The sequence below is a fragment of the Sceloporus occidentalis genome, unplaced genomic scaffold (assembly GCF_023333645.1).
Source record: "Sceloporus occidentalis isolate IW3139 unplaced genomic scaffold, rSceOcc1.0.p SCAF_62, whole genome shotgun sequence".
NCBI lineage: Eukaryota > Metazoa > Chordata > Lepidosauria > Squamata > Phrynosomatidae > Sceloporus > Sceloporus occidentalis.
The window spans coordinates 1,424,038-1,446,237 of record NW_028317042.1 but is presented as its reverse complement, the minus strand read 5'-3'; the positions used below and the strand labels follow the sequence as shown (position 1 = coordinate 1,446,237).

Here is a 22,200-nt window from a genome sequence, read left to right as displayed (position 1 = left end):
TGAAGGTTCTGCTTCCAATATGGTGATAACAGTGTTCCTCATTGTTGTCTCGCCCTTTTAGTGTTAACATTATAACTAGGATGCCATCTTTGCAGTTACCCTACTTTAGCACAATTGCCCATCCTGACAATGGTAATGTAACGGTCATGGCATGGTGACTACAAACTAGCCCCAGCGTCAAGGTTTATTTTTTTTGTCAAGTCTCAACATAAAGACGGAACAATCAGGAACCTCGTATTTTGGTTTGCAAAAATTGCCAGAAACACGAAATAAAGGAAAATTTGATGATACATTTATTCTTCTTTTGACACAGTCACCCAGATGACTTTGTGAGTCGCTTGTGAATTGGTGTTATGCAGAACGGGGTCAAAATGGCGGACAAATTCCGTCTTTTGGAATATATATTCATAAAAGTCCAATGCATAATCTAACTTTATAACCATTCGCGTCTTCTAAATATTGGATCTACATCTCCTCCGAGTTCTGGATCGCAGCATTCCAATTGGAACGCACATCTGACTGATTATACAGCCCAGCAAAAGGCATAAGTCCGCATGAAATATTAAGGGAAAATGAGACTGGACCAGTGTTAAAAAAAATATCATCTAATCTGTACAGCGAAAAGCCTACTACTGTGAAATACAGACATTTGGTATTAATCCTACAGATTTGGTTTCCTGGTATCAATAAATATTAATGAACATGCCAATTGATGTGAATAGCCACATTTCCCTTGTTTTGCCTTAAGGGTAGGACGCAATTTGCAGCCAGAAAAAGATGAATTCCTCTGGTTCTAGGATTCCATTGTATCGGATGCGCTGGTTCCTGGAACGCTGCCTGATGACGAATCTGAAAGCGTGGAGACCACCAGCCTTTCTCTGCTCCCAAAAGCTTCTTTCACTAAAAGAAAAAAGCATGGAATAGCTTGAAAATGTTTAAAATATAGTCAAAAGAAACTCAACAGTCTCCCTCACTGTCCTATTTATGGATGCCCAATTCCAGATTCAGTATAGGAGTGGAATCATTTAATAGGGATCTAGGTGTTTCATCCCATGGTACATACATGCAGGGGCGTAATTAGAAACCACAAAGCTCCAGTGCGAAAATTGCCCCAGGGCCCCCCAGCTTCCCAGGCAACATGTCCCACAGTGCCACCTTTATCCACAAACAGCTGTGCCACCTTTGCCCCAAAACACCTTATCAGTGCCATCTTAGCCCCCAAACCGCCTGCCTGTGCCATCTTCACCCCTCCATGCATGCACACATCCATGTTAATACACACTTACACATTCATGTTAACACACTTATGCATACATTCTCATTCATACATACATACATTCTCATTCATACATACTCTCATTCGCACTCCCCTAACCTCACCCGCAGCTCACTCTATCCACTCCTTTAAAGCTGCTCATCCTACATGACACGGGCCAGCAGCTTATATCTCAGGCGCTTGTTTTTAACGCAGGGCCTCGTAATGTGAGCCATGCTGCATTCCTGCCTCCCCATGCGGGTCAGCAATTGTTGAAAAAGGGCCAGTCAGACATGTTCATTTTACTTAAAAACGGAGTAACTCACAGCTCCCTGCAGAGCGTTTTCTTGTGAACTCCTCCTTGAACTCCGTCTTCTGTGATCTAGCATTCTAGTCCGTTTAGTAAGCTATTGTCACATACAGGTCCAGGCTATTTAATAATGTATGCCTAATGAGATTTTAATTATCTGAAGGGCACAGCAATATAACAAAGTCATCCATAATGGCTCTGTATTCCACATTCTTCTTCTTTGGATATGGGAAGCTTATTTTATTGGAAATACACACCAGTCACATACAAAAATCATTAGATTCTATCAGTTCCATTTACCCTGTACACATTTCACTGCGCTGAGGGCCCTCGCAAACAGCGCAGAATTATTCCCCGCTTTCCCTGCAAAAGATCATTACCCACGGGCTGCGAAGCCCTTCAAAGGGGAAAAATAATGCGTTCTCTCTCCGCAGAGCTATGAATTATGAACGTAGCTGGCGGCTGAAATATAGCTGGCGGCAAGCATGTGACGTCTGATGCCATCATCTTTATATAGCGAGTCAAACATGCTTCCCACACGAGGATCGGCAACCCAGTATCACGAGCCAGGCTAACAATCGTGATCTGGAGTCAACGTAAATGATGTGCCGGCAAACAAAGCAAAGGGGTTTGCTAACAGAGTAATCAGGATTCAATATGCAATGTTATCCCGTGAGTTAAATATTACAATTATCTGAATAATTCAGCACAAAACGAGGGTGGGCAGCCGGCACTTGCTCATTTTACCAAAGCGTTGCCTGCGGACTGTACATTTTCTGCCTTTTGAAGTTCTTTAGAATTACTTATTTAATATAAAGCTTGGGTCGTATCATAGCCTTTTGCCTAGCAGTAGCCGGAACGCGGAAGCAGTAATACATACAACCGTCTGTATTTCAATAACCTTTAGACAGGTTCATACCTCTAGTCAGTGGCTACTTATATTATATATATATATATATATATATATATATATATATATATATATATATATATATATATATATATAAAAAATATTATAATAATGTTGAGAGAGGTGTAAAGGGAAACATCTAGCTACCCAAACATGATACAGAAAGCATCTTACCTGCATTAATGCTGCTAATGTCCCAAACTCTCAGACCGTCCTTTTGACCACCAAATGCATAAACAAAAGGTAAGTCTGGACAACAAGCAGTGCAGAACATGACTCCCTGGAAAAAAAAAAAGCCCAATACATTAACAAACCGGGTTGAAAACTCAACAATAAGAACATAAATTGAGAAATGTATTTGTTTTTTTTTTAATGTTTGTGACAGATGTTTTGGGTGACAAAATTGGGGTAATTTGGTAGATTAAGAACATTGTAAAAGAGGTAAGTACAATAACATTCATGTTATAAGCCTTACCATCTTCATATCTCTGGAATGAATTAGGCTTGGCTTGTCAAGTAAGATATCCCAAATTTTTACAAATTTATCAGCAGATGACGTCACCAGGCATCCTTTTACTTGGCTACTTAACTCCAGACCTAAGAAAACAAAAGGCAAAGTTGCAAAAAATATATATATATTTTTTTTTAAATCAATTGTGGAGCAATCGCCATGGAATCCAATGAAATTTCCTTGCGGTTTGCTCCTCAATTAGCACCAAAACATCATACCCTTATGATAAACCATTGGGATCTAGCTCGTCACTTTCCAAATCTTTAGGAGAACAGAAAACATGAAATCATAGTATGAGAGGAAAAATTGATCCTGGGCAAAGCGGTCTTATCACTATGGCAACTATAGAAAGCGCCAATAGTCTGTTATCAAAATAAGACCTCTTTAATCCGGCATCACCCCAATATACACTAGTATTGCATGAATCTAGAACGTCAAGGAAGAGCTTCCATTGACGCACCTAGAACAAATAACATTTGCTCTGTTTGGGATCCTAAAAATTAACCTATTAAAATACCAAATTATATTAAAAAAAACCTTATTTTACAGCAAATGTCATTATCTAACCACTCGCAGATGAAAAGCTCTGTTTGGATTGTTAGATTGACGGATTGTTTGCTTATCCACAGTGTTCCCAGGCGTCAATACAGTTTATTGTCCCCGCTGAAAGTGTCACTGCCATCATTACTGGTTTTTACATCACGAAAGACGGGGAACTTAGATATTTAAGTGGAAACGTCTTTTCTCTGGTTTCCATATATGTGTTTTCTGATGATTACCGAATGTAAAAAAAAATAAAAATAATTAATTAATTAAAAGGAAACACATCAAAATATGTCAAACAATTGTAGTGAAGCATTCAGACACTTCTGGGTTTAGAAACAGAGCAAATGAAGTCTGTTCTCTGCCAGATCTTCAGAAAATCAATAGTGCAGTTAATGCCCAGAGAGAATGATCCCAAGTATCTCCAGTGTACTGACACCATGAATCATTAGCGGCGGAAGCTCGACACCACGCACGGAACAAAAAAACAAATAAAACGGATGCGACAACAACAAAACAAATCTGGAACATTTTAGCATATCTGAAAAATATACAAGCAGCAAGATGGCCAGGGAAGCCAAAATATCTAATTTTACTATTTATAGGAACACGTGCTTTTATTTTCTAACATTTTTGACTTCTGGGAGAGGAAAAAAAAAAAAGCTATAAAACAAAAGTCAAAAATTCTTATATTTCACCTCATTATGTTGTTTTGTTTAAAGGGAGAGGAGATACAAAAAATGCATACATTGAAGAAGAAACTTGTTTATCGTGGAGCAGTTCAACGTTGTGTTCGTTAATCTTAACATACAAAAAGTCCAATTGCCGACATCTCCAAACAAGACACGGCTTTCGTTTGTAGAATATCAAACAGTATTTGTGTTCTGAAGTTGAGAAGATTTTAATACACATACCAGAAACTTCTGCATCGTGAGCCTTGAGGGTGAAAACTGGCTTGTCGGAACGGGCATCTAAGCAATACACAAAGCCATCTTCTGTGCTGGCCTGAAAAGAACGCAAATTATTATTGATTATCTGGTTAAAGTTACAAAACACAATTATAATCCCCCAGTTTATATTGAGATGCAGCACTTGTGTACACTTTTTGGCAATAAGTTTTAATACATTACGCACTAAAAAGTTCCTTGGGGAGAACTGGTTCCAAGTTACTCTTTCGACCTGTCCGCTGAACCTCCAGGTTCTGTGGTTTTCTTGAGGGCTCCTGCAGTCGTACAATATGGCAGATCTGAAACCCAAAAGCGCAGAAACGTAAAGTGTTGGCTACATTAATGTGATATAACCAAGCCAAATATCATGAATGCGCTTTTACTGAAACTGTTTACTTTGTCTTTTAAATGGAATCATATGAACAAATGCATATTGAGCTATTTTGGTGGCCAACCAGCGGTTCATTGAGCGTAAGCTCAACTTAAGCCATAAATGATGGTTACAACCAAAGTAGCCAACAAATGAGAAGGATACATGGAAAATCTGCTAGACTAACTAATTCAGGCATAATATTTGAGTTTGCTTAAACAAATTGGGGGGAAAAAAGGAAATCAGAAAACCCAATGTGGCACCAATAGGGTGAATGATTTAGGAGATCCCGGTAAAAGCTCAAAATAAACCCCCCAAAAAGATGTGGAAACCAAAGCTGGACAATCTCACGAGACATCCATAACTCTTAGAATGTTACTGCTTGTGTGATCTTTTTTTTCATACCTTCCATAAAATTATTCTACCTGGTTCTTAAATTCTACATATTTTGTCTATTACTGCCATCAATTATCATTCTCAAAAAAGTCTTAGAATAGATAAGAAGCGTCTTTGAGTACGAGACGCCTCAGATAAATAATTATTGATGTGTACATACAAGGCAATTAGAAATCATGCCTTCAATCCACCCTCAAGTGTCAGGGGATCACCCTGAATATAATTTATGAGTTTCCACTTCACAAAACAAAACCAGAACGATATTCTACACAGAATTGAACTGTATTAGATAAACATTCTTAAAAACAACAGCTCCAATCCATCTGCTGCCGAGATTGAAACGGTCTCAGACGTGCTTCAGTTCATTCCGTGACCGAGAATGAAGATAATAAAATCTGATTCAAGGTCCGTCCCGCACGGCAAACAGATGGCGTGGGGAGACTTCAATGGTACTTGCTCGACTAGACACATTTTTGCCTTTGGTTCTCGTTGGAGAGGTGCAAACTAAAAATATTACTCTGAAATCGAGTGTCTGTATCAAGTGACAGATCTAACGATAATACAAGACGATGGCTTAAAAAAAAACAAAAAAAACAAACCACTCTGATTTGCTGAGTGTGGCAATGCTTCGGTGGAAACATCTGCCCATATTGATAAGGCAACCCCAATGTAATGTCAGATCATGAAAGAACTAGTGATTTTGTTGCTGGGGGGGCTGTAATTTTTATTATTTATTAATTTATATAGCTCCATAAATCGCTGCTCCGTACAGTCATCGGATGTGATATTAGGTACGTGTGTGGAGCTGTCCTGAATAACCCTTCTCCTAAAGCTATCAGCTTCCACCAGATGTTATGGAGATGTTATTTAAGGAGCATTGATATTTACGCAGATCCCGAGAATGGGAAGTAAAGAAGACTGCCCCCACGGCATAAATACATGGCCGAGCATATTGCTTACTTTATTCTCTAAGCACCATTTGATTAGGTTTAGTTGGTGCACTGAACATGTCGGAGGTGACGGATCCATTAAAAACAATGAAGAACATATAAAATAAAATATACCGTATTTGCTCGCGCAATTGCTCTGAAAAATACCCCTCGTCTTGTAATCGGGGTCGTCTTCTAATCAGACCTCAAATGAGGTCTGACTATTAGACTAAGATCCAGATCCCCCGCATCGCTGCAGGGGACCTGTATCCTCCTGTGCGGTAACCTCAGCTGCTGCCAGCGTCTATCACCGAGCACCGGCGAAAGTGCCGGCAGCAGCCGAGGTTGCATACGCGCGTACCTTCCTGCTCCCGGGATAGCCCGCCCACTGCGGGGAAGCAGAGTCAGTTGGGGAGATTGCTGCAGGACCGGGACCCGGAGGCACTGTGCCGTCCCAAAGCAGATCCCGTAGACCTCTTCAATTTTCTGGAGGAGGCGGGGCCTAGCGGGGTCACACAGGGTCATGCTGAAATCCCGAGGGAGCTGCAGCAAGCGCCTGCTGAGGCATTGTGGTGAGTGAAGTGCCTGAGTATATTAGTGTCTGGGTAGGTAGGTAAGTGTCTCGGTGGGTAGGTAAGTGACTGGGTGGGAAGTGTCTCAGTGGGTAGGTGAGTGTCTGGGTATGTAAGTGTCCCCCTATATGCCACTCTGTCCCATGATATGCCTTTTAACCCCCTATATGCCAGAGTGGCATATAGGGGGTTAAAAGGCATAACATGGGGCAGAGTGGCATATAGGAGGGTATAAGGCATGCCTGGGGGCAGATGTGGATAACTGGCGGCAGGTTGGTAAATAAAAGGAAATTAAAAACAAAAACAAAAAAATTAGACATGAATTATTATTTACTAGTAAAACTTTTTTCCTATAGGGTCGTCTTATAATCAGACTTTTTCTTTTTTTCCTAAATTAATATTCAGATTTTGGGGGGTCGTCTTATAATCAGGGTCGTCTTATAATCGAGCAAATACGGTACTTACTTGTCAAAAGATCCAGATAAGAGTGTTTGTGGTTCAAATGGGTGGAACTGGATTGTCTGAACCTGTAGGAAAAATGAAGATACACAAGATGAATCAAAATATAGTAGATTCACCCTTTGAAGCATTATTCCTGTTCAGTTAAATGCTAAACTTTTCCCGGAAATAATCAAGAAAAATGCTACCCATATAAATAACGTAGTTTTCTGTACCTTATCTGTGTGCAGGGTTAGGCTGGCAGCTGGTTTACCCTGGGCCATATCCCACAGAATCACAGAGCCGTCAGCGGAAGCGCTGGCCAGCACATTTCTGGAAGTAAACAAAACATTTTATGTGTGAACAATAATGCTGTATCAGACGGAAAGAGAGCAGAGAGAAAGAATGGTGCGTATGCGGTCTGGCACAACACAATGCCCTCCGGATCAGGGGGATATAAATCATGCAAAGAGAATATATACAGGAAAGAAGTCTGGGGTAAAAAAGAAAGGAGAAGGCAGAGGAGCTCCTGGGCAAGAGAAAAGAAGGAGGCAGAGGAGCTCGAGGGCAAGAGAAAGGAGGAGGCAGAGGAGCTCCTGGGCAAGAGAAAGGAGGAGGCAGAGGAGCTCGAGGGCAAGAGAAAGGAGGAGGCAGAGGAGCTCCTGGGCAAGAGAAAGGAGGAGGCAGAGGAGCTCCTGGGCAAGAGAAAGCAGAAGGCAGAGGAGCTTGAGGGCAAGAGAAAGGAGGAGGCAGAGGAGCTCGAGGGCAAGAGAAAGGAGGAGGCAGAGGAGCTCGAGGGCAAGAGAAAGGAGGAGGCAGAGGAGCTCGAGGACAAGAGAAAGGAGGAGGCAGAGGAGCTCGAGGGCAAGAGAAAGGAGGAGGCAGAGGAGCTCCTGGGCAAGAGAAAGGAGAAGGCAGAGGAGCTTGAGGGCAAGAGAAAGGAGGAGGCAGAGGAGCTCGAGGGCAAGAGAAAGGAGGAGGCAGAGGAGATCGAGGACAAGAGAAAGGAGGAGGCAGAGGAGATCGAGGACAAGAGAAAGGAGGAGGCAGAGGAGCTCGAGGGCAAGAGAAAGGAGGAGGCAGAGGAGCTCCTGGGCAAGAGAAAGGAGAAGGCAGAGGAGCTTGAGGGCAAGAGAAAGGAGAAGGCAGAGGAGCTCGAGGGCACGAAACTAGCGCAAGCAAACGATATGTACAGAATGTAGTGGGGTAAAAATAAAAAGTGACGGAGGACTGCAGGACAATCAGTAGGGAGACCTAAACTAAGAATGGGCAGCAGGGTTTTATGTGCAGACATAAAAATAATATAAATATAGCTATTTGATGTAACACTGCTAATTGCAATCAAAACCCACCAATTACGCATATGCAGAGCTTGAACATATTGTTCATATTTATGTCTGCATACTGTGATGCAATCACATCATACAAACAAAAATAATTAAACAAAAAAAAAAACAAAAAAAAAAAAAAACATTTCCAGGAAGGAATTGAACACTAAACCAAAGACAGATTTGCGTCAGTGGGAATAGGCATGAAAGTGGTTTTTTTTGATTGATGTAGAAATGGGCAAAATTTTTGGTTTTAAGCACGGTTTTTTGGGGTTTTTTTACTAATGGATTCAAGGAAAAAAAACTCTGGCCCTTGACTCGACTCATTAAAATGCTTTCAGTTTAGAAAGAAAGAAAAAAAAAAAAAAAGAACTGAATAAATCCTGCTACTGATTATGTTATTCTGTATAAAGCCAGAACAGACATCTACGAGATATATCCACCGAGTCCAATATAAAATACAAAAAATATATATATATAAAAAAAATAGAGGTCAGTAAAGATATTTCTAGGGTTCACGTCTAGTGGATTCCAGCCCTTCGTTGCAAAAAAACCCCCCCAAAAAACAGTTAATGTGACGGGCTTGATGTAATAGCAATACACCTGGCTCCGGCACAATTACCACCACTTTCCAACCAGCTGATTGTCCATTTAAATTCATCAATGTGGTAATTTACCTGACCAGCTTATTCCAAGAGAGATCTAAAACGGCATCGGAATGTCCTTCGTGGCTTTCTTCCGAGGATGCGCCCTGTGACATAAAACAGCGCAATAATACTTCTTGGACGGATTAAGGTCTGCTTTTTACCCCATGTGGGAAGGATGAGCATTATACATATTATATATATATATATATATATATATATATATATATATATATATATATATATATAAATAAGCCGAGAATAAAACCTTGCCCTGGGGCATGTAATCAAAATGTGGCTCTGCCCCTGATCGTGGCAAAATTCACGCAACGCAGCTTATCAGACAACGGGTCTGAACTCAAGACCTCTGGTAACAATTAAAATATTTAATGGCTTAAAAGCACATTTTTAGCAGCTATTAGTTTATAAAATCTGAATGCTGGGAGGTTAGCAGCTCAGATTGTCAAAGGGTTAAGAGATCTGTGTTTCAATGCGGCAAAACGAGCAACATCTAATTAATTCCTGTCCTAAAGTTCTTAACCATATCTTCCTTCTCCTGTTCCAAAGGCTGCCTTAACCAATCAACTACAATCAGCAACTTTACCACAGGAGAGAACGCGCAGGAAGTTGGGTTGGCTGCTCTTGCTGAATCCATATAAGCCGGTTTCTAATACAAACACATATATAAAAAGTATATAGAAAGCTTATTTTAACCTGTAGACATCACTACATAGACTTCGTACAGCGAACTGTAGGAAGCAGGATTTATAAACCCTTTTTTAAAAAAAAACCAAAAAAAACATATGTATTTTAGAGCACAAGCTGCCTTCGTTAGTACAGATCCACAGTAAATATATCCTGTCAACACTCAGCTTTATTCACACCGAGGAGAGAGAGTATAATATATATCCAGCCAATAAATCAGTATTTTCAGATGTGTCAGCCCCGCCGTTCTAGCGAGGTGCTCGGAGGGCTATATTTCTCTGCACGAAACAATCCACGGTTTTATAAAGTGCGCAGAGATCCAAAACCAGGAGGACATAAATTACCAAATGTTGCTTTGCAGCAATAAACATTTGTTGCCAATCTGTTTCCCATAAACTGCGGTAACCACATTGGCATTTATAGTTAATTTTGGTATCCTGTTCCATTACCTTCTAAATATAAAAACTAGCCCACAATGCCTTATATCGGGTGGTGGGGGGTGGGGGGTGGGGGGGGAATGCATTAGAAGTAAAGTTACCTTCTTCCCTTTCTTTTTCTTTTTCATTTTTTTACTTCCCAGCGAAAAGACAGGCTCCAGACAATCCACCAAATCCAGGTCCCAAACATCAATTACTGGGGTCATGTTACCGACAGCAACATAATTTCCTGAGGAAATGCAAAGGCAGCAGTTCATAAAACAAAACAAAAACCAAAAAGGAACAAAAATAAAGCCTTTTTGAAAAGTCTATACACACACACATATATATATATATATATAATAAATCAGAAACATTATAGAATGATCAACCTTACTATACTTACTTTTTCCCCTAAAAAACACAACATATTATACACAATTACAAAACGAAATGCGCTGAATTAAACATGAATATTATACCTGAGATTTTCCTGGTGCTGTATTTGACTAATTTTTTGTAACTGAGAACTCTTCAGGTTTGACCTGGAGTCTCCGGGTCACTTCTCATTGTTGGAGAGGGGGCGTGACATTTGGCTACACCCACCCCACTTTATATAGTTATAGCTAGCCCTGCCCCTACGCCAACAGCCGGCCCTGCCCCTACGCCGACAGCCGGCCCTGCCCCTACGCCGACAGCCGGCCCTGCCCCTACGCCGACAGCCGGCCCTGCCCCTACGCCGACAGCCGGCCCTGCCCCTACGCCGACAGCCGGCCCTGCCCCTACGCCGACAGCCGGCCCTGCCCCTACGCCGACAGCCGGCCCTGCCCCTACGCCGACAGCCGGCCCTGCCCCTTTGCGAAGCCACTGCCGCAGAAGGGCTCTTGGTGGCCAGACCTGGAAATCAGGTCCCTGCAAGGCTTCCAATAAGCCCTATCACAGTTTGCAATTAAAATAAAAACAAAATAGTGTTTACAATTTGTATAAAAAAAAAACCACAAATGGGAAGGAATGGATTAATGTATATATAGAAATATGCGTGATTACCTGAGGACTCTTCTGGGCTTGGGTCAAAGTTCAACCACTCGGAACACAGAGGATACGCGGGGAGAATGATATCGTGGTGAACGTAGAAAGAATCCTCTTCGTGGTTGTACACTAGATAAAATACAAATCGTATGTGGCAGTCGTTAAATTATTCTCCGCAGTAATAATTTTCATGTCTTGGAGTTGTACACCTGCTGGTGGGACATTTGGTTAAAAGAAATGATGCCCCGATTTAAAATGTAAGTATAGTATAAATAGTATAAAAATAAATAGTAAAAATAAAAGGGGTGCTCAAAAACCACACTATAGTCAAATTTTAACAAGATTCACAAATTTCATTAATTAGTAGAAATGTCAGAGGTTTCTGAACCTCTCCTTTTCCGCAAATGCATTATTCTGGCTTCTGGAGTACTTTTGTCTCCGTCCTTTTGTCGAAGCTCTCCGGGAGGCCTGGTTAACGAAGCTGACACCAGGGAGAAGGATACGATTTACCCCTTCAAGACCGGGACGTACCTGGTACTTCCGGGTCAAAGGACACCGGGGCGTACCAGGTACGTCATCGATGATGCGCTATCCAGGGTCGCTATGAACACTGGGATCGCGAGGGGCGGCTGCTACTGACCGATGGGTGTCCCCAGCGATCCGCAGCAGCCACTCCCCCTCAATTCTGTGCACGTGATCGCTTTTTTCTGGTTTTTGGTTCATTAGTCCCAACCAAGCCCCCGCTTCTTGGTGGCCTTCAAAAAACTGATGCACGCTCTTGAGCATGAGATGCGTCTTTACTCTATCGACATACTTTTAAGTGGACTGAAATGATGGCATTCAAATTTTTTTGAATAATTTTGTAATGCCATGCAGTATTACGGTGACTCAATGTCTTATTTCTTAGATTTCTGCTAAAGGGAGACCCTCTAGAAAAATATATATTTTTCACCTTACACAGTGGTATAGAGCAGAGCAACGTGGCAGTGACAAAGTATGAATGGCTTCTTTATTTGCAACCCTGGAAATCACCCTTTCAGTTCCAACCTGCGCGTTGATTCCATACATATACGGTCCGTTAAGCTCATTCTTGGTATAACTTCATTAGTCAAATATTACTCTTGTTCACTAAGACGCATGAATTCCTTTATTTACCACAATGTTAAACGATACAGACTATGGATATTGAATATCTACAGTGCTATACCACACCAATGTATACTTTAGTGGTTAATACAGCGAATTTAAACATGAATGGGATAGGCATATGGTCTCCAGACTTGACTAAGGGCTGATTAAGGTTTGAGACTTCCCAGCAGGAAATTGAATGGTTTTAACTTGCCGTCCAATTCTGTTTCTACGTAATACCAAAAAATACTTAAATAGTCCCTTTAACATCTATATAACCTGACATTTTTGTCCCTCCAGTGCTTCTTAACCCGGCATATAACACTCACCGTGAATCTCAAGATTACAGTGGTCTTTTTCCGCTCTTCCACAAACCAACAGGTTATCAGTGGGTTTAATTACGAAATCATCTATCTCATACTGTTCCTTTAAACGAAGAAGAAAAAAAAAAAGCGTAAAGTAACTATTATAATTATTATTATTATCTTTCATTTATACAGCATGCAAAAAGTATATCGATTAAAATGTTACAACGAGCATTGGAGAATCACAAGCTCTATGCAACCAACTGAATGAGACAAAGTTACCAATTTTGACAAACCCTCCCAATATATTAAGTGTTTTTTAATTCTGTAAGCATTATGCAGAGATCTAGCCTGATTGTGTAGCACAGAAAACACATCTTTCCTGCTGATCCTGCCTTTGCTGGGAATCTCCTCCTAAAAGATGCATTATGGAGAGCGGTCTTAATCATATTTAAAGGCATACAGTGTATTTTCAGATAGTACGTACCGTATCTTTTAGGGTGATGTATGCATCATTCTCGTTGCTGCTATAGACGGCAAGTCCAGCCAGGCTGTCTCCAAGGTTTCCAACCTCTAAAGAAGAAGCAACAACATTATAATGTGAAAACGTCCAGAAAATATAAATTAAACACAGTATTTAAATAACTTGAAATCACTCACACCTAATAGTCCACCTAACAACATCATCCACTTGTCAGGGATACATACTTAAAAAAATTGTTGAAGGGACACCCCAGCCTTCGTATGCAATTTATGTTATATTCATCTCTGGTTTGCAAAACGGACGAAGGGGTTTCCATGCTCCTCAGCTCCTAGGCTTGAGCCAAAGCCAGATCCAGTACAGGCTTATGTTATAGTGACCCCAGGTCTAATGAGACCCTCCGACTGCATACACAGAAACCACCCTCATTGACAGCAATGAGGAAATTACTTACAAAGTGCTTTAATATGCATTATTTATTGGTGGGACTACAGAGGACATTAGACTGTCCCTTATTATAATTATTTTGATAGCTATGTAATTGATGGTTTATGTACCTGTATTTTCTTCTTCATCGTAATTGTCCAAATCATACTCGGCCAGTTCATCATCATTAAGTTTTGAAATGTTTTCTTCCTGATCTTCGCCTGGCTGAGGACCTCCATCATCATCATCATCATCAGGGTTCTCCATTTCTTCCTCCGCATCCTCTTCATTATCGAGTTCTCTGAAGAAGAAAAAAAAGTAAAGCAGTTTCATGAGGACGACTAGAGGGTTGTAAAAGTTCTGTTCCACTCACTCTGCTAAATTTATCTAAAACCATAATTCCCAGTGCTACTGAATGGCCAGATACCTCCCAGGAATAATTGTTAAATCATGCAAAATTTTTGCCAGGAACATTTTTTTTTATTTACTTTTTTTTTTTATTCATTCACTCATTTCTTTAGGAGCCTCTCGCTTGCCACATTCAAGAAAACCCTACAGGGCTTCATTCTGTCTGTCTTAATTATAACCGACTTTCCTATAACCTGGAATGCCGGACGTGACTGCTACCACGTTGTATAGATCAATATAGAATACAAATTCTACCCAAAGCTTATCCATCATACGTTACTCACTCAAGTTGTTCTTTAGCTTCGGTGATAAGTTTATGTAACTCTTCTTTGCCAAGTTGTACCTCGAAGAAAAAAGCAAGAAGTAAGACTTATCTTAAGAAAGTCATACTTAAATTTCACACTGAGCTGATGTAGACTGAATCTCAAACTGAGCTGTCGCAATTTAATTAAAATGAGTGATGTAGTGTACTGAGAACTCAGAATCTTAACTGTCTTTCCCAAGTTGAACTATATACTAGCAATGTGTGGTTCCAGCCTTTACACCACACAGTCTACCGTAATCACCATAGCAACCATATGAACGATCCAATCAGCTGTAACTCTTTTTTGGGTTGCTATGGTAATAAGATCACTTACCTAACTTTGCACCAGGTTAACTTTTAATAATGTAAACACACATTGCACTACAGATGTGTAAGATCCTAAATTTACTGCAGAGGGTGAGAATGCATTTAACCCTGGAGGCAGTAATCACCTCTATAGTGAATATTGCCCATTTACGTCATATTGCTTGACTGCACATGTGGTGTATATATATTATACGTTCCTTATGAATCTCAGTGGACCTGATGCATAATTGTTAGTACATGGTATGTATTCCTGACGTCACACGTTGTTGTTTTTTTTGGGGGGGCAGCACCCAGTAAGTATATAAAGTCACCCCTCACCTTCTCGGGAAGTTCCTTGGCGACCCCCCTCTGTACCCAGGACGCACACGTTATCTGGCAGCTCATCTTCCAACTTAGCTTTAACTCCCCGCAGCAGCACAGACCACACTCAAGCGGCACTTCCGGCTTGAATGGCAGCCTCCAGTAACCCCACGTGCTTCCTGCCTGACGCGCACAAGCAGAAAGCTTACTTCCGGGTGCTCGTGTTCCCCCCCCCCCCCCTCCTCTTGTGCTGTGTGGCCCGCGATATCGTCACGTTGTTCTTTTCTTATCATTTAGCTACACGAATGAAATTGTTGTGTTGCACCGTCAGCTTTCGTTTTGCTAGCTGAGGGTTAAAAATAAGCAAAAAAGAATGAATCGACTCTGAGACCATTCAGTAACGTTTTTAAAAGAGATCTCCCACCATACTTTTATAGCCTGTAATTATTGGCCAATGGTAGTGAGGTGTATATAAATATATATATATATATATATATTACTACCAAAACTAAGACATTTCTGTCTAACAAAATTGCAAAAGGGTTTTCCAAACATTAGCCTTTTACGCTTAAACTTGGATCAGCGAACAGAACGTGCCACTGGAACACAGGAGTGATGGGAGTGATAAAGGGCCATTGGAACACAGGAGTGGTGGGAGTGATAAAAGGGCCACTGGAACACAGGAGTGATGAGAGTGATAAAGGGCCATTGGAACACAGGAGTGGTGGGAGTGTTAAAAGGGCCTCTGTACGCCGATGAAGATATTTTATTGAAAATCAACTGTTTCCAGCTACAATAGATGTTTACATTAACCCCGTCTGCGCTGGATTCCTGATCCATTTCATGTTATTTTAATGCACAATATTAGCTTTTCTTTCAAAAGACCCCAAACTTTTGAACAGTAGCGTGTATATTAATGCTATATTTGGGGCAAAAGAGGCAACTCTTATTTCTATTCTTTATGCGATTTCTCGCGTACCCTTGATCTGCCTGTGAAAGTGGTTTGCTCAACAGGCCCGGAGTTAAGAACTCTGCGTTACGTACTTACTGTAAGATTTGATCTATATTTGTGGCGGTAATATCAGGTGCTTCTGATGCCCGCTCTGGCTGGTGCCATCCCTTAGTGTGGAGATCACATTTAAAAGTGCACCACCTGGATTGGGATGCAGTAGAGTGATTGGGACAACGAAATGGTGGTCTTTGAAGTGTGTGGTTTCTGCTCTTATTAATTGATGAAACAAACCTTACTTACTTTCGAAGGTGATTAACATACCTGGGAACTTAGGGTCTCCGGCTACCTGGAGACTTCCCTTGCGGGACGCGGCCAGGACTGCCCACTGACGTTGGTGGGAGTTCCAGCTGATGGCAATGGGAGCTGACGGCAGCGGGAAACACCCCCTTTTAAAGGGAAAATGGGTTGGGAGCAGGGCGTTTTCAAGACCCCTTGACCTGGAGAATTGGTGCTTCACCCGGCAATCTCCAGGTCAAACCTGGAGGAGTTCCCAGGTACGGCGATTAAGTGAATAAAGCCGCTTTAAGTTACATACTGATGCACACCTCCTGCACCTGATAGCGAGGATCCGACAGCGATTACATACCCAGAGTACGGAGCAATAGAAAAGGAATCCTGGAGGAACTGTCAGGTAAGCAAAAGCTTTGTTTGCTTAATTTTTACAGAGCGACTGCACAAACATCATTATACTAGTACTTTATTTGCACGCATCGCACAGCTGCCCACCAGAGAGGAGGATCCAGGTCCTCTGCAGCACTGCGGGGATCTGGATCTTGGTCTTAGAGGTCTGACTACATTTGAAGTCAGATTAGAAGACTACCTCGAATATAAGACGAGGGATATTTTTCAGCGCAGTTGTGTTTCTCAGCAGATGCTTTTATGCAGTCCTTGAGACAGGCAAATCCCTACATTTTGTTCAACTCAATGTATTGATAACTCACCCCTTTTATTGTCCTATAGGGGAAACCGGCCACGTATGTTTCCTACATGGAACATTACGTCGCTTAAAGACACAAGTGGTTTATGGTCACAACTTTTTATTCTGACAGCTATTTTCTAGAAACAAGTGTACAACAAGATTAAAGACCATTGATGTTAGAGTCAAGGTTTATAGGTCCTTCAAATCCTTCTGGATGTTCCACAAGGTTTCTGCACTCTTCTGCAACTGGGCGACTTCATCATCCTTTAACTTTTGGTTAATGACACCGGACAGGCCATTAGCATTGAGAATGCTTGGAAGACTCAGGAACACTTCGTTCTCAATGCCATACATGCCCTAAGACACAGAACATTAGTTTTAGGGGGGGGGGGGGGGGGGGAATGCATGTTCCCTTAAACGCCCAGTATCAACTTTTGTTTTTGCCAGACCATGTTGAACTTTACCTTAACCATGGTAGATACAGGATGGACCCTGCTCAAGTTCTTCACAATAGATTCCGCCAGATCAGCAACACTGAATCCAATAGCCCAGTTGGTATATCCCTTCAGTTTGATCACTTCATAGGCACTAGAGGGGACATTACAAAATGCCGATATTTATACCAAGCTTGCGCCCGTGTAATACAGAATCTAGAAAGTCTTGACTGACTTATGATCCAATCATACAAGCTGGCTTGTCACCATGGTGGCAATACACCTGCCAAATATGTCTTCTAAAATAAAAGCGAGCCACGGATGTTGAACAAAGATTTACCTGTCAACTACTTGCTTGTGAACCTCTTTCCAGTTTTCACTGTCCTGGGCACTACCAAGTTCAGGATTAAGGGACTGAAGAGAGACACCAGCCACATTGACACCACTCCAAACAGCCACTAGAATAAAAACATCCCATGGTCACTTGATGTCAAGTTTACAGATCTCAGATGGCATATGAAGGTGTAATTCTCACCACTGGAATCTCCATGCTCTCCCAAAATGTAACCATGGCAGCTGGAAGCATGGACTCCAAGCCTTTCAGACATCAGGTAACGGAATCTTGCTGAATCAAGATTGGTGCCACTTCCAATGATACGGTGCTGGGGGAGACCACTCAGTTTCCAGGTGACATAAGTCAGGATGTCCACTAGACAAAATGTTTATGTGAGAATATTAAGACAAAAGCAACCAGGGTGACCCAAAATTGTAGAGACCCTTAAACATTTGGTCCTTTTCATTTACTAAACTCATTGCAACCACTTGCCTACTAAGGTTATGTATTTATTCAGGTCAACCAGATTATCCTCCACGTCAGATCTCATTTTGAGAGAAATGATCAATAACGCAGGCTCTTATCAGACCAGTTTTGCTGAAATCCCAGGTAGTTTGGAACACCTCCAAATTTGATAATGTGATGTTTAATCTTGCTGCTTACCGAGTAAACACCTCTCCTGCACCCCCATAAAACCCATTTAAATTGGGAATACAGACCTCCTATAATTAGAAAAATGGCCTGGCTTAATGCCTGCAAGTGTCCCTTAAAACCCTACACTGGATTCAGTAATCCAGACTACATCCTCTGGCAAGCAAGATGCTTCGATATAGTAGCCATAAAGCACATCCAATTAATGGGGTATGGAGGTTAGATGTACCTGGGTTGGAAACCACAATGATGATGCAGTCAGGGCTGTATTTCACAACCTGAGGAATGATAAATTTGAAGACATTGACGTTCCTCTGAACCAGATTAAGACGGCTCTCGCCCTCCTGCTGACGGACTCCACCAGTAACCACTACAATTCTAGAGCCAGCCGTTACAGAATAATCTGCAGGGAATAGAAAAAAAAAAAAAAAAAAAAAAAAAAAAGTTACCCTACACAGATTTCAGGCACCAGAGCATTTTATTCAATTACATTAATTTTCCATTTTAAAAAAAAAAAAAAAAAAAAAGGTGTTCCATCACTTAGAAGCTAGGACAGAGTTAAATCATGTCCAAACCAGGCTAAAAGATCCAGATGTTTGACCTTAAACCTACCTTTATCTGCCACAATTTTGGGGGTCTTAAGGAAAAGGCTTCCATGCTGAAGATCCATCATTTCGCCCTTCAGCTTATCCTCCAAAATATCAACTAGAGCGAGTTCATCAGCCAGGTCCTACCAACAAACGTTAAGTGTCATTATCTTTCGTCAGAAGGCACAGGCTAATGTTACCAGACCCGTGAGTTTCCATTTGGGCAATAAAAAAAAAAAGGGCCCCAGTGTTTGTTTGTTTTTTTCGTATGGCCCAACAACTTTTATTCAGCCGTCTCCCTGTTGCATCTAATTTAACTTAGACCTTCCACCCCCCCCAGCTGGTCCTTTAAGTCATTCTTAACTCAGTTTAAGCATGATGGCCCTCTAAGTCAGTCGTCATTACAGCAGAGGGTTAATCAGAGTTGACTTTACCACTGTGCAATATTGAATACTTTACTAACCCCCCACCCCAGTTTTGAAGGGCACATTCACGCTTGGTTTTAGCCAATCGCAGCAACGCATGATATTCGAGCATAAGCAGACGGACGTCCTAGCGAGAGTTGCCCTTGTAAAAGCCTTTGGCCAACAGAGCAGTCAGGCGCACGGGATTTGTCTCCTACAGCAAAGCTATATTTGGCACATACCTTCTGAAGGATGCTGACAGCACAGGCCATACCGACTTGTCCAACTCCCACTATTGTTATCTTGTTTGACGGTGCAGCAGCCTTGTCCTTGGTAACAGAGGTGATTAGTTTCTCCTGAACGGAAGCCATGGTGAGCTGCAAGGACAACGAGAGTTACCTTTCTGGTCGCATCAAGGGATCTCTCCACCAGGCGTACATGCACAATTTACCCAAAGACCAGACACTGGTTTTGTTGACCATTGAAACCTCTAGTGCAACCATTGATGGTCCTTGTCACTCATGATCCTGGTCAGAATCAGGGATTCATAACCCCCACCCCATATTTTTAGGTGCAGAGGGGCTACTTATGAAATGCTCAACACTGGGTCAAAATATTTCTGGTGTGTGCGTTTGGAGACAAGGACTCTCCTATAATACCCTATCTTATAACGCAATCTTGCAGTTGCACTTCTGTAGCATGATACACTTCAACACTTGATGGAAACTACGCACCAGTTTTGTAAATACCAAGAGCTTGAGTCTCAGCTCTGTTACCACCAACATAATGGTCTCAGCGGAGGCATCCCATTAGATGCAAGGCTTTCAAACATCAGCAATTTTTCCTGAACAAAAATTGTCAGCCTGGAACAAATCTCTTCTGAGAGCATGCCTATGGGCCATGCAGCATTAGAGTCTAATGAGGTCCTGGAGATCTGTCCAGCCAAGCTACTGTTGAGTAGCTCTCCAAAATCTGCAAAAGCATACTCTAGGACTAGGCTGTACAGACCTACTCCAGCAAGTTTAAGACAAACATTTCCCGGGTCAGATATTGAAGGTTGCATCCTATGCAGCTACCATGACAAAGCGGGCAAGAACCACTGGTTTCTGGTTACCAAGATGCTGAAGACTACTCTTCTTGAGTCCAACATTTATTCCCCACATCCCCAGTTTCTACTTGGGCTAGAAAGTGCCACTTTTAAAGCTTCCAATGTTTGTGTCAGACTCAGTTTTAGAGTAATAGTAAAAGAAGGACTTTTAGGATGCCCCAAGATCTGTCCTATTCCATTAGTCAGTAGGAAAGTTCTCTAGCAGGTGCTGGTTAGGACAAATTCATGAAGCAGTATCATACCAAGGCCAAACCAGATTGTAGCCATGCCAAAACCCATGAATGGCCACAAACAGTTTGACTAAAACTAATCAATGGAATAGAATTGTCAGGAGAGGAGACCTTCCATTTCCAGCATAGCGCTGTAGAAAGCTTTTCTAGACGTCTACAACAGGCCAGCCATCAAGGCTGTTTTTCAGAAGCTGGAAAATGTACCGTTTATCCCCTTTCCATAATTATTTCATAAAGAGGTTAAGATTTTTTACCACCAATTGAAAACTCATTCTTGGTTTAAAGATAGTCTGCTAGAACATTGAGGCATTTTAGAAGGTCTCGTTAGCTCTTCCTTTTCACCACATTAACCCATCGTCATGAGAGGAAATGGTCGAGGAGTACATGCGACACAGAAATTCCTGAACACTCAGTATTTGTCATAAAAGGCAAATGTTACACACACAGGGATAAAGAAAAGGTTGCAAAACCTCACACACCCACTTAACCGAGCAAGTGACAGAGCGGAATCCATTACGAGACTGCAGCCCGTCACATACAGAGTTTACAACGCAGCCTTTAAGGCTGAAGATGTGACGATCAAGTAATTGAACCGTTTCGGTACCAAAAAGACTTTACCCAGCTTTATAGCCAACAAGAAAGTTTAGCATGGAATATTTCAAATCTATATCAGTTGGATTTTTAACCCTCGACAAGAGGTATAGGGAAACAAGGTCGTCGCATAGTGGTCTGACTTAACAGATAAGACCCATTCTTCCCATTTTTTCATGGTGTAAAGACAGACCTTATTGTGGCCTTTGTCCCGTTTTACATTAATATCTTTGCGCCTTCCCCGTGCATGTCTAATCGCTACTTCTGCTGGGAGGCTGTTCCCTCTATCCACTACCATCTTTGTCAATACGTCCCCTTATATACACACACACACACACACACACATTAACCCCTTTGTGTACGTCTAGCAGACAACCTATTACTTTCACAGCGAGAGCCATTAAAGAAGCCCTTCAGGAGCACGTTAGACGCAGCCAGGGACTTGCATAAAGCCTGCTTGTGGGTGGATGTTGGCCCTGCTCCAGCTACATGGAATTCTTACAGCCAAAGGCCTGTCCCATTTTTTTTATTACCCATTTACAACAAGCTACAGGCTCTTCTCGCACCCTTTCGGTAAAATATATTATATATAAATATACTATTATATAACTTTTGGCCGTCACCCAGGCATCTGCAAATTCCGAATAGCGCTACATTATGTTTTAGATGAATTGCTACTTAATGGCAAAAAAAAACAAACAAAAAACAAAAAAAAAACAGAGATAAGATAAACAGATCTGATGGCGCGCCATCTGTTCCATCACTGGATAACCCGACCTGCCCGCATAGCAGCACACAGCCGGCCAGAGGGATGTCAGGGTCACACGGGTCAGCGCTGGTCCTTATTCTAGAGATCTACACAGCTGGTGAGGAATACAACTCCCATCACACGCAGCACTTAACAGCAGAAGGCACCATCCACCCCCCCCCCCCCCCCAGGTTATGAAC

At 41.8% G+C, this 22,200-nt stretch overlaps 2 protein-coding genes across 3 annotated transcripts; both read right to left on the bottom strand.

Annotated features, from left to right (window-relative positions):
* Positions 1 to 793: 793 nt before the first annotated feature.
* LOC149287277 (periodic tryptophan protein 1 homolog) lies at positions 794 to 15,066 on the bottom strand. The gene is made up of 15 exons (XM_089493080.1): positions 15,001 to 15,066; positions 14,336 to 14,394; positions 13,775 to 13,944; positions 13,224 to 13,309; positions 12,761 to 12,857; positions 11,322 to 11,432; positions 10,397 to 10,524; positions 9,187 to 9,260; positions 7,418 to 7,514; positions 7,209 to 7,270; positions 4,664 to 4,775; positions 4,444 to 4,534; positions 2,951 to 3,072; positions 2,650 to 2,755; positions 794 to 900 (listed from the first exon to the last, which is right to left on the bottom strand). Exons 1-15 carry the CDS (start codon positions 15,064 to 15,066, stop codon positions 794 to 796), a joined length of 1,488 nt encoding a protein of 495 aa, XP_089349206.1.
* Positions 15,067 to 17,102: 2,036 nt separating this feature from the next.
* Positions 17,103 to 19,694, bottom strand: LOC149287276 (L-lactate dehydrogenase B chain). Of its 2 annotated transcripts, XM_089493116.1 has the most exons (7): positions 19,566 to 19,694; positions 18,945 to 19,062; positions 18,562 to 18,735; positions 17,883 to 18,056; positions 17,688 to 17,805; positions 17,378 to 17,501; positions 17,103 to 17,270 (listed from the first exon to the last, which is right to left on the bottom strand). In XM_089493116.1, exons 1-7 carry the CDS (start codon positions 19,692 to 19,694, stop codon positions 17,103 to 17,105), a joined length of 1,005 nt encoding a protein of 334 aa, XP_089349242.1. The 2 variants fall into 2 exon arrangements, with proteins under 2 accessions (XP_089349242.1, XP_089349243.1); XM_089493117.1 differs by lacking the exon at positions 18,562 to 18,735.
* Positions 19,695 to 22,200: the final 2,506 nt, after the last annotated feature.

Bases quoted from the DNA above. Each gene is read 5' to 3' on its own strand.
- LOC149287277 (XM_089493080.1), bottom strand. From the start codon at position 15,066: ATGAGCTGCCAGATAACGTGTGCGTCCTGGGTACAGAGGGGGGTCGCC. The intron at 13,310-13,774 runs GTACATAAACCA...CTTCTTCTTTAG, and splicing joins CGATGAAGAAGAAAATACAG to AGGTTGGAAACCTTGGAGAC. The intron at 2,756-2,950 runs GTAAGGCTTATA...TTTTTTTTCCAG, and splicing joins ATTCCAGAGATATGAAGATG to GGAGTCATGTTCTGCACTGC.
- LOC149287276 (XM_089493116.1), bottom strand. From the start codon at position 19,694: ATGGCTTCCGTTCAGGAGAAACTAATCACCTCTGTTACCAAGGACAAG. The intron at 18,057-18,561 runs GTACATCTAACC...CATTTTGTCTAG, and splicing joins CATTGTGGTTTCCAACCCAG to TGGACATCCTGACTTATGTC. The intron at 17,502-17,687 runs GTAAATCTTTGT...TGTCCCCTCTAG, and splicing joins CACAAGCAAGTAGTTGACAG to TGCCTATGAAGTGATCAAAC.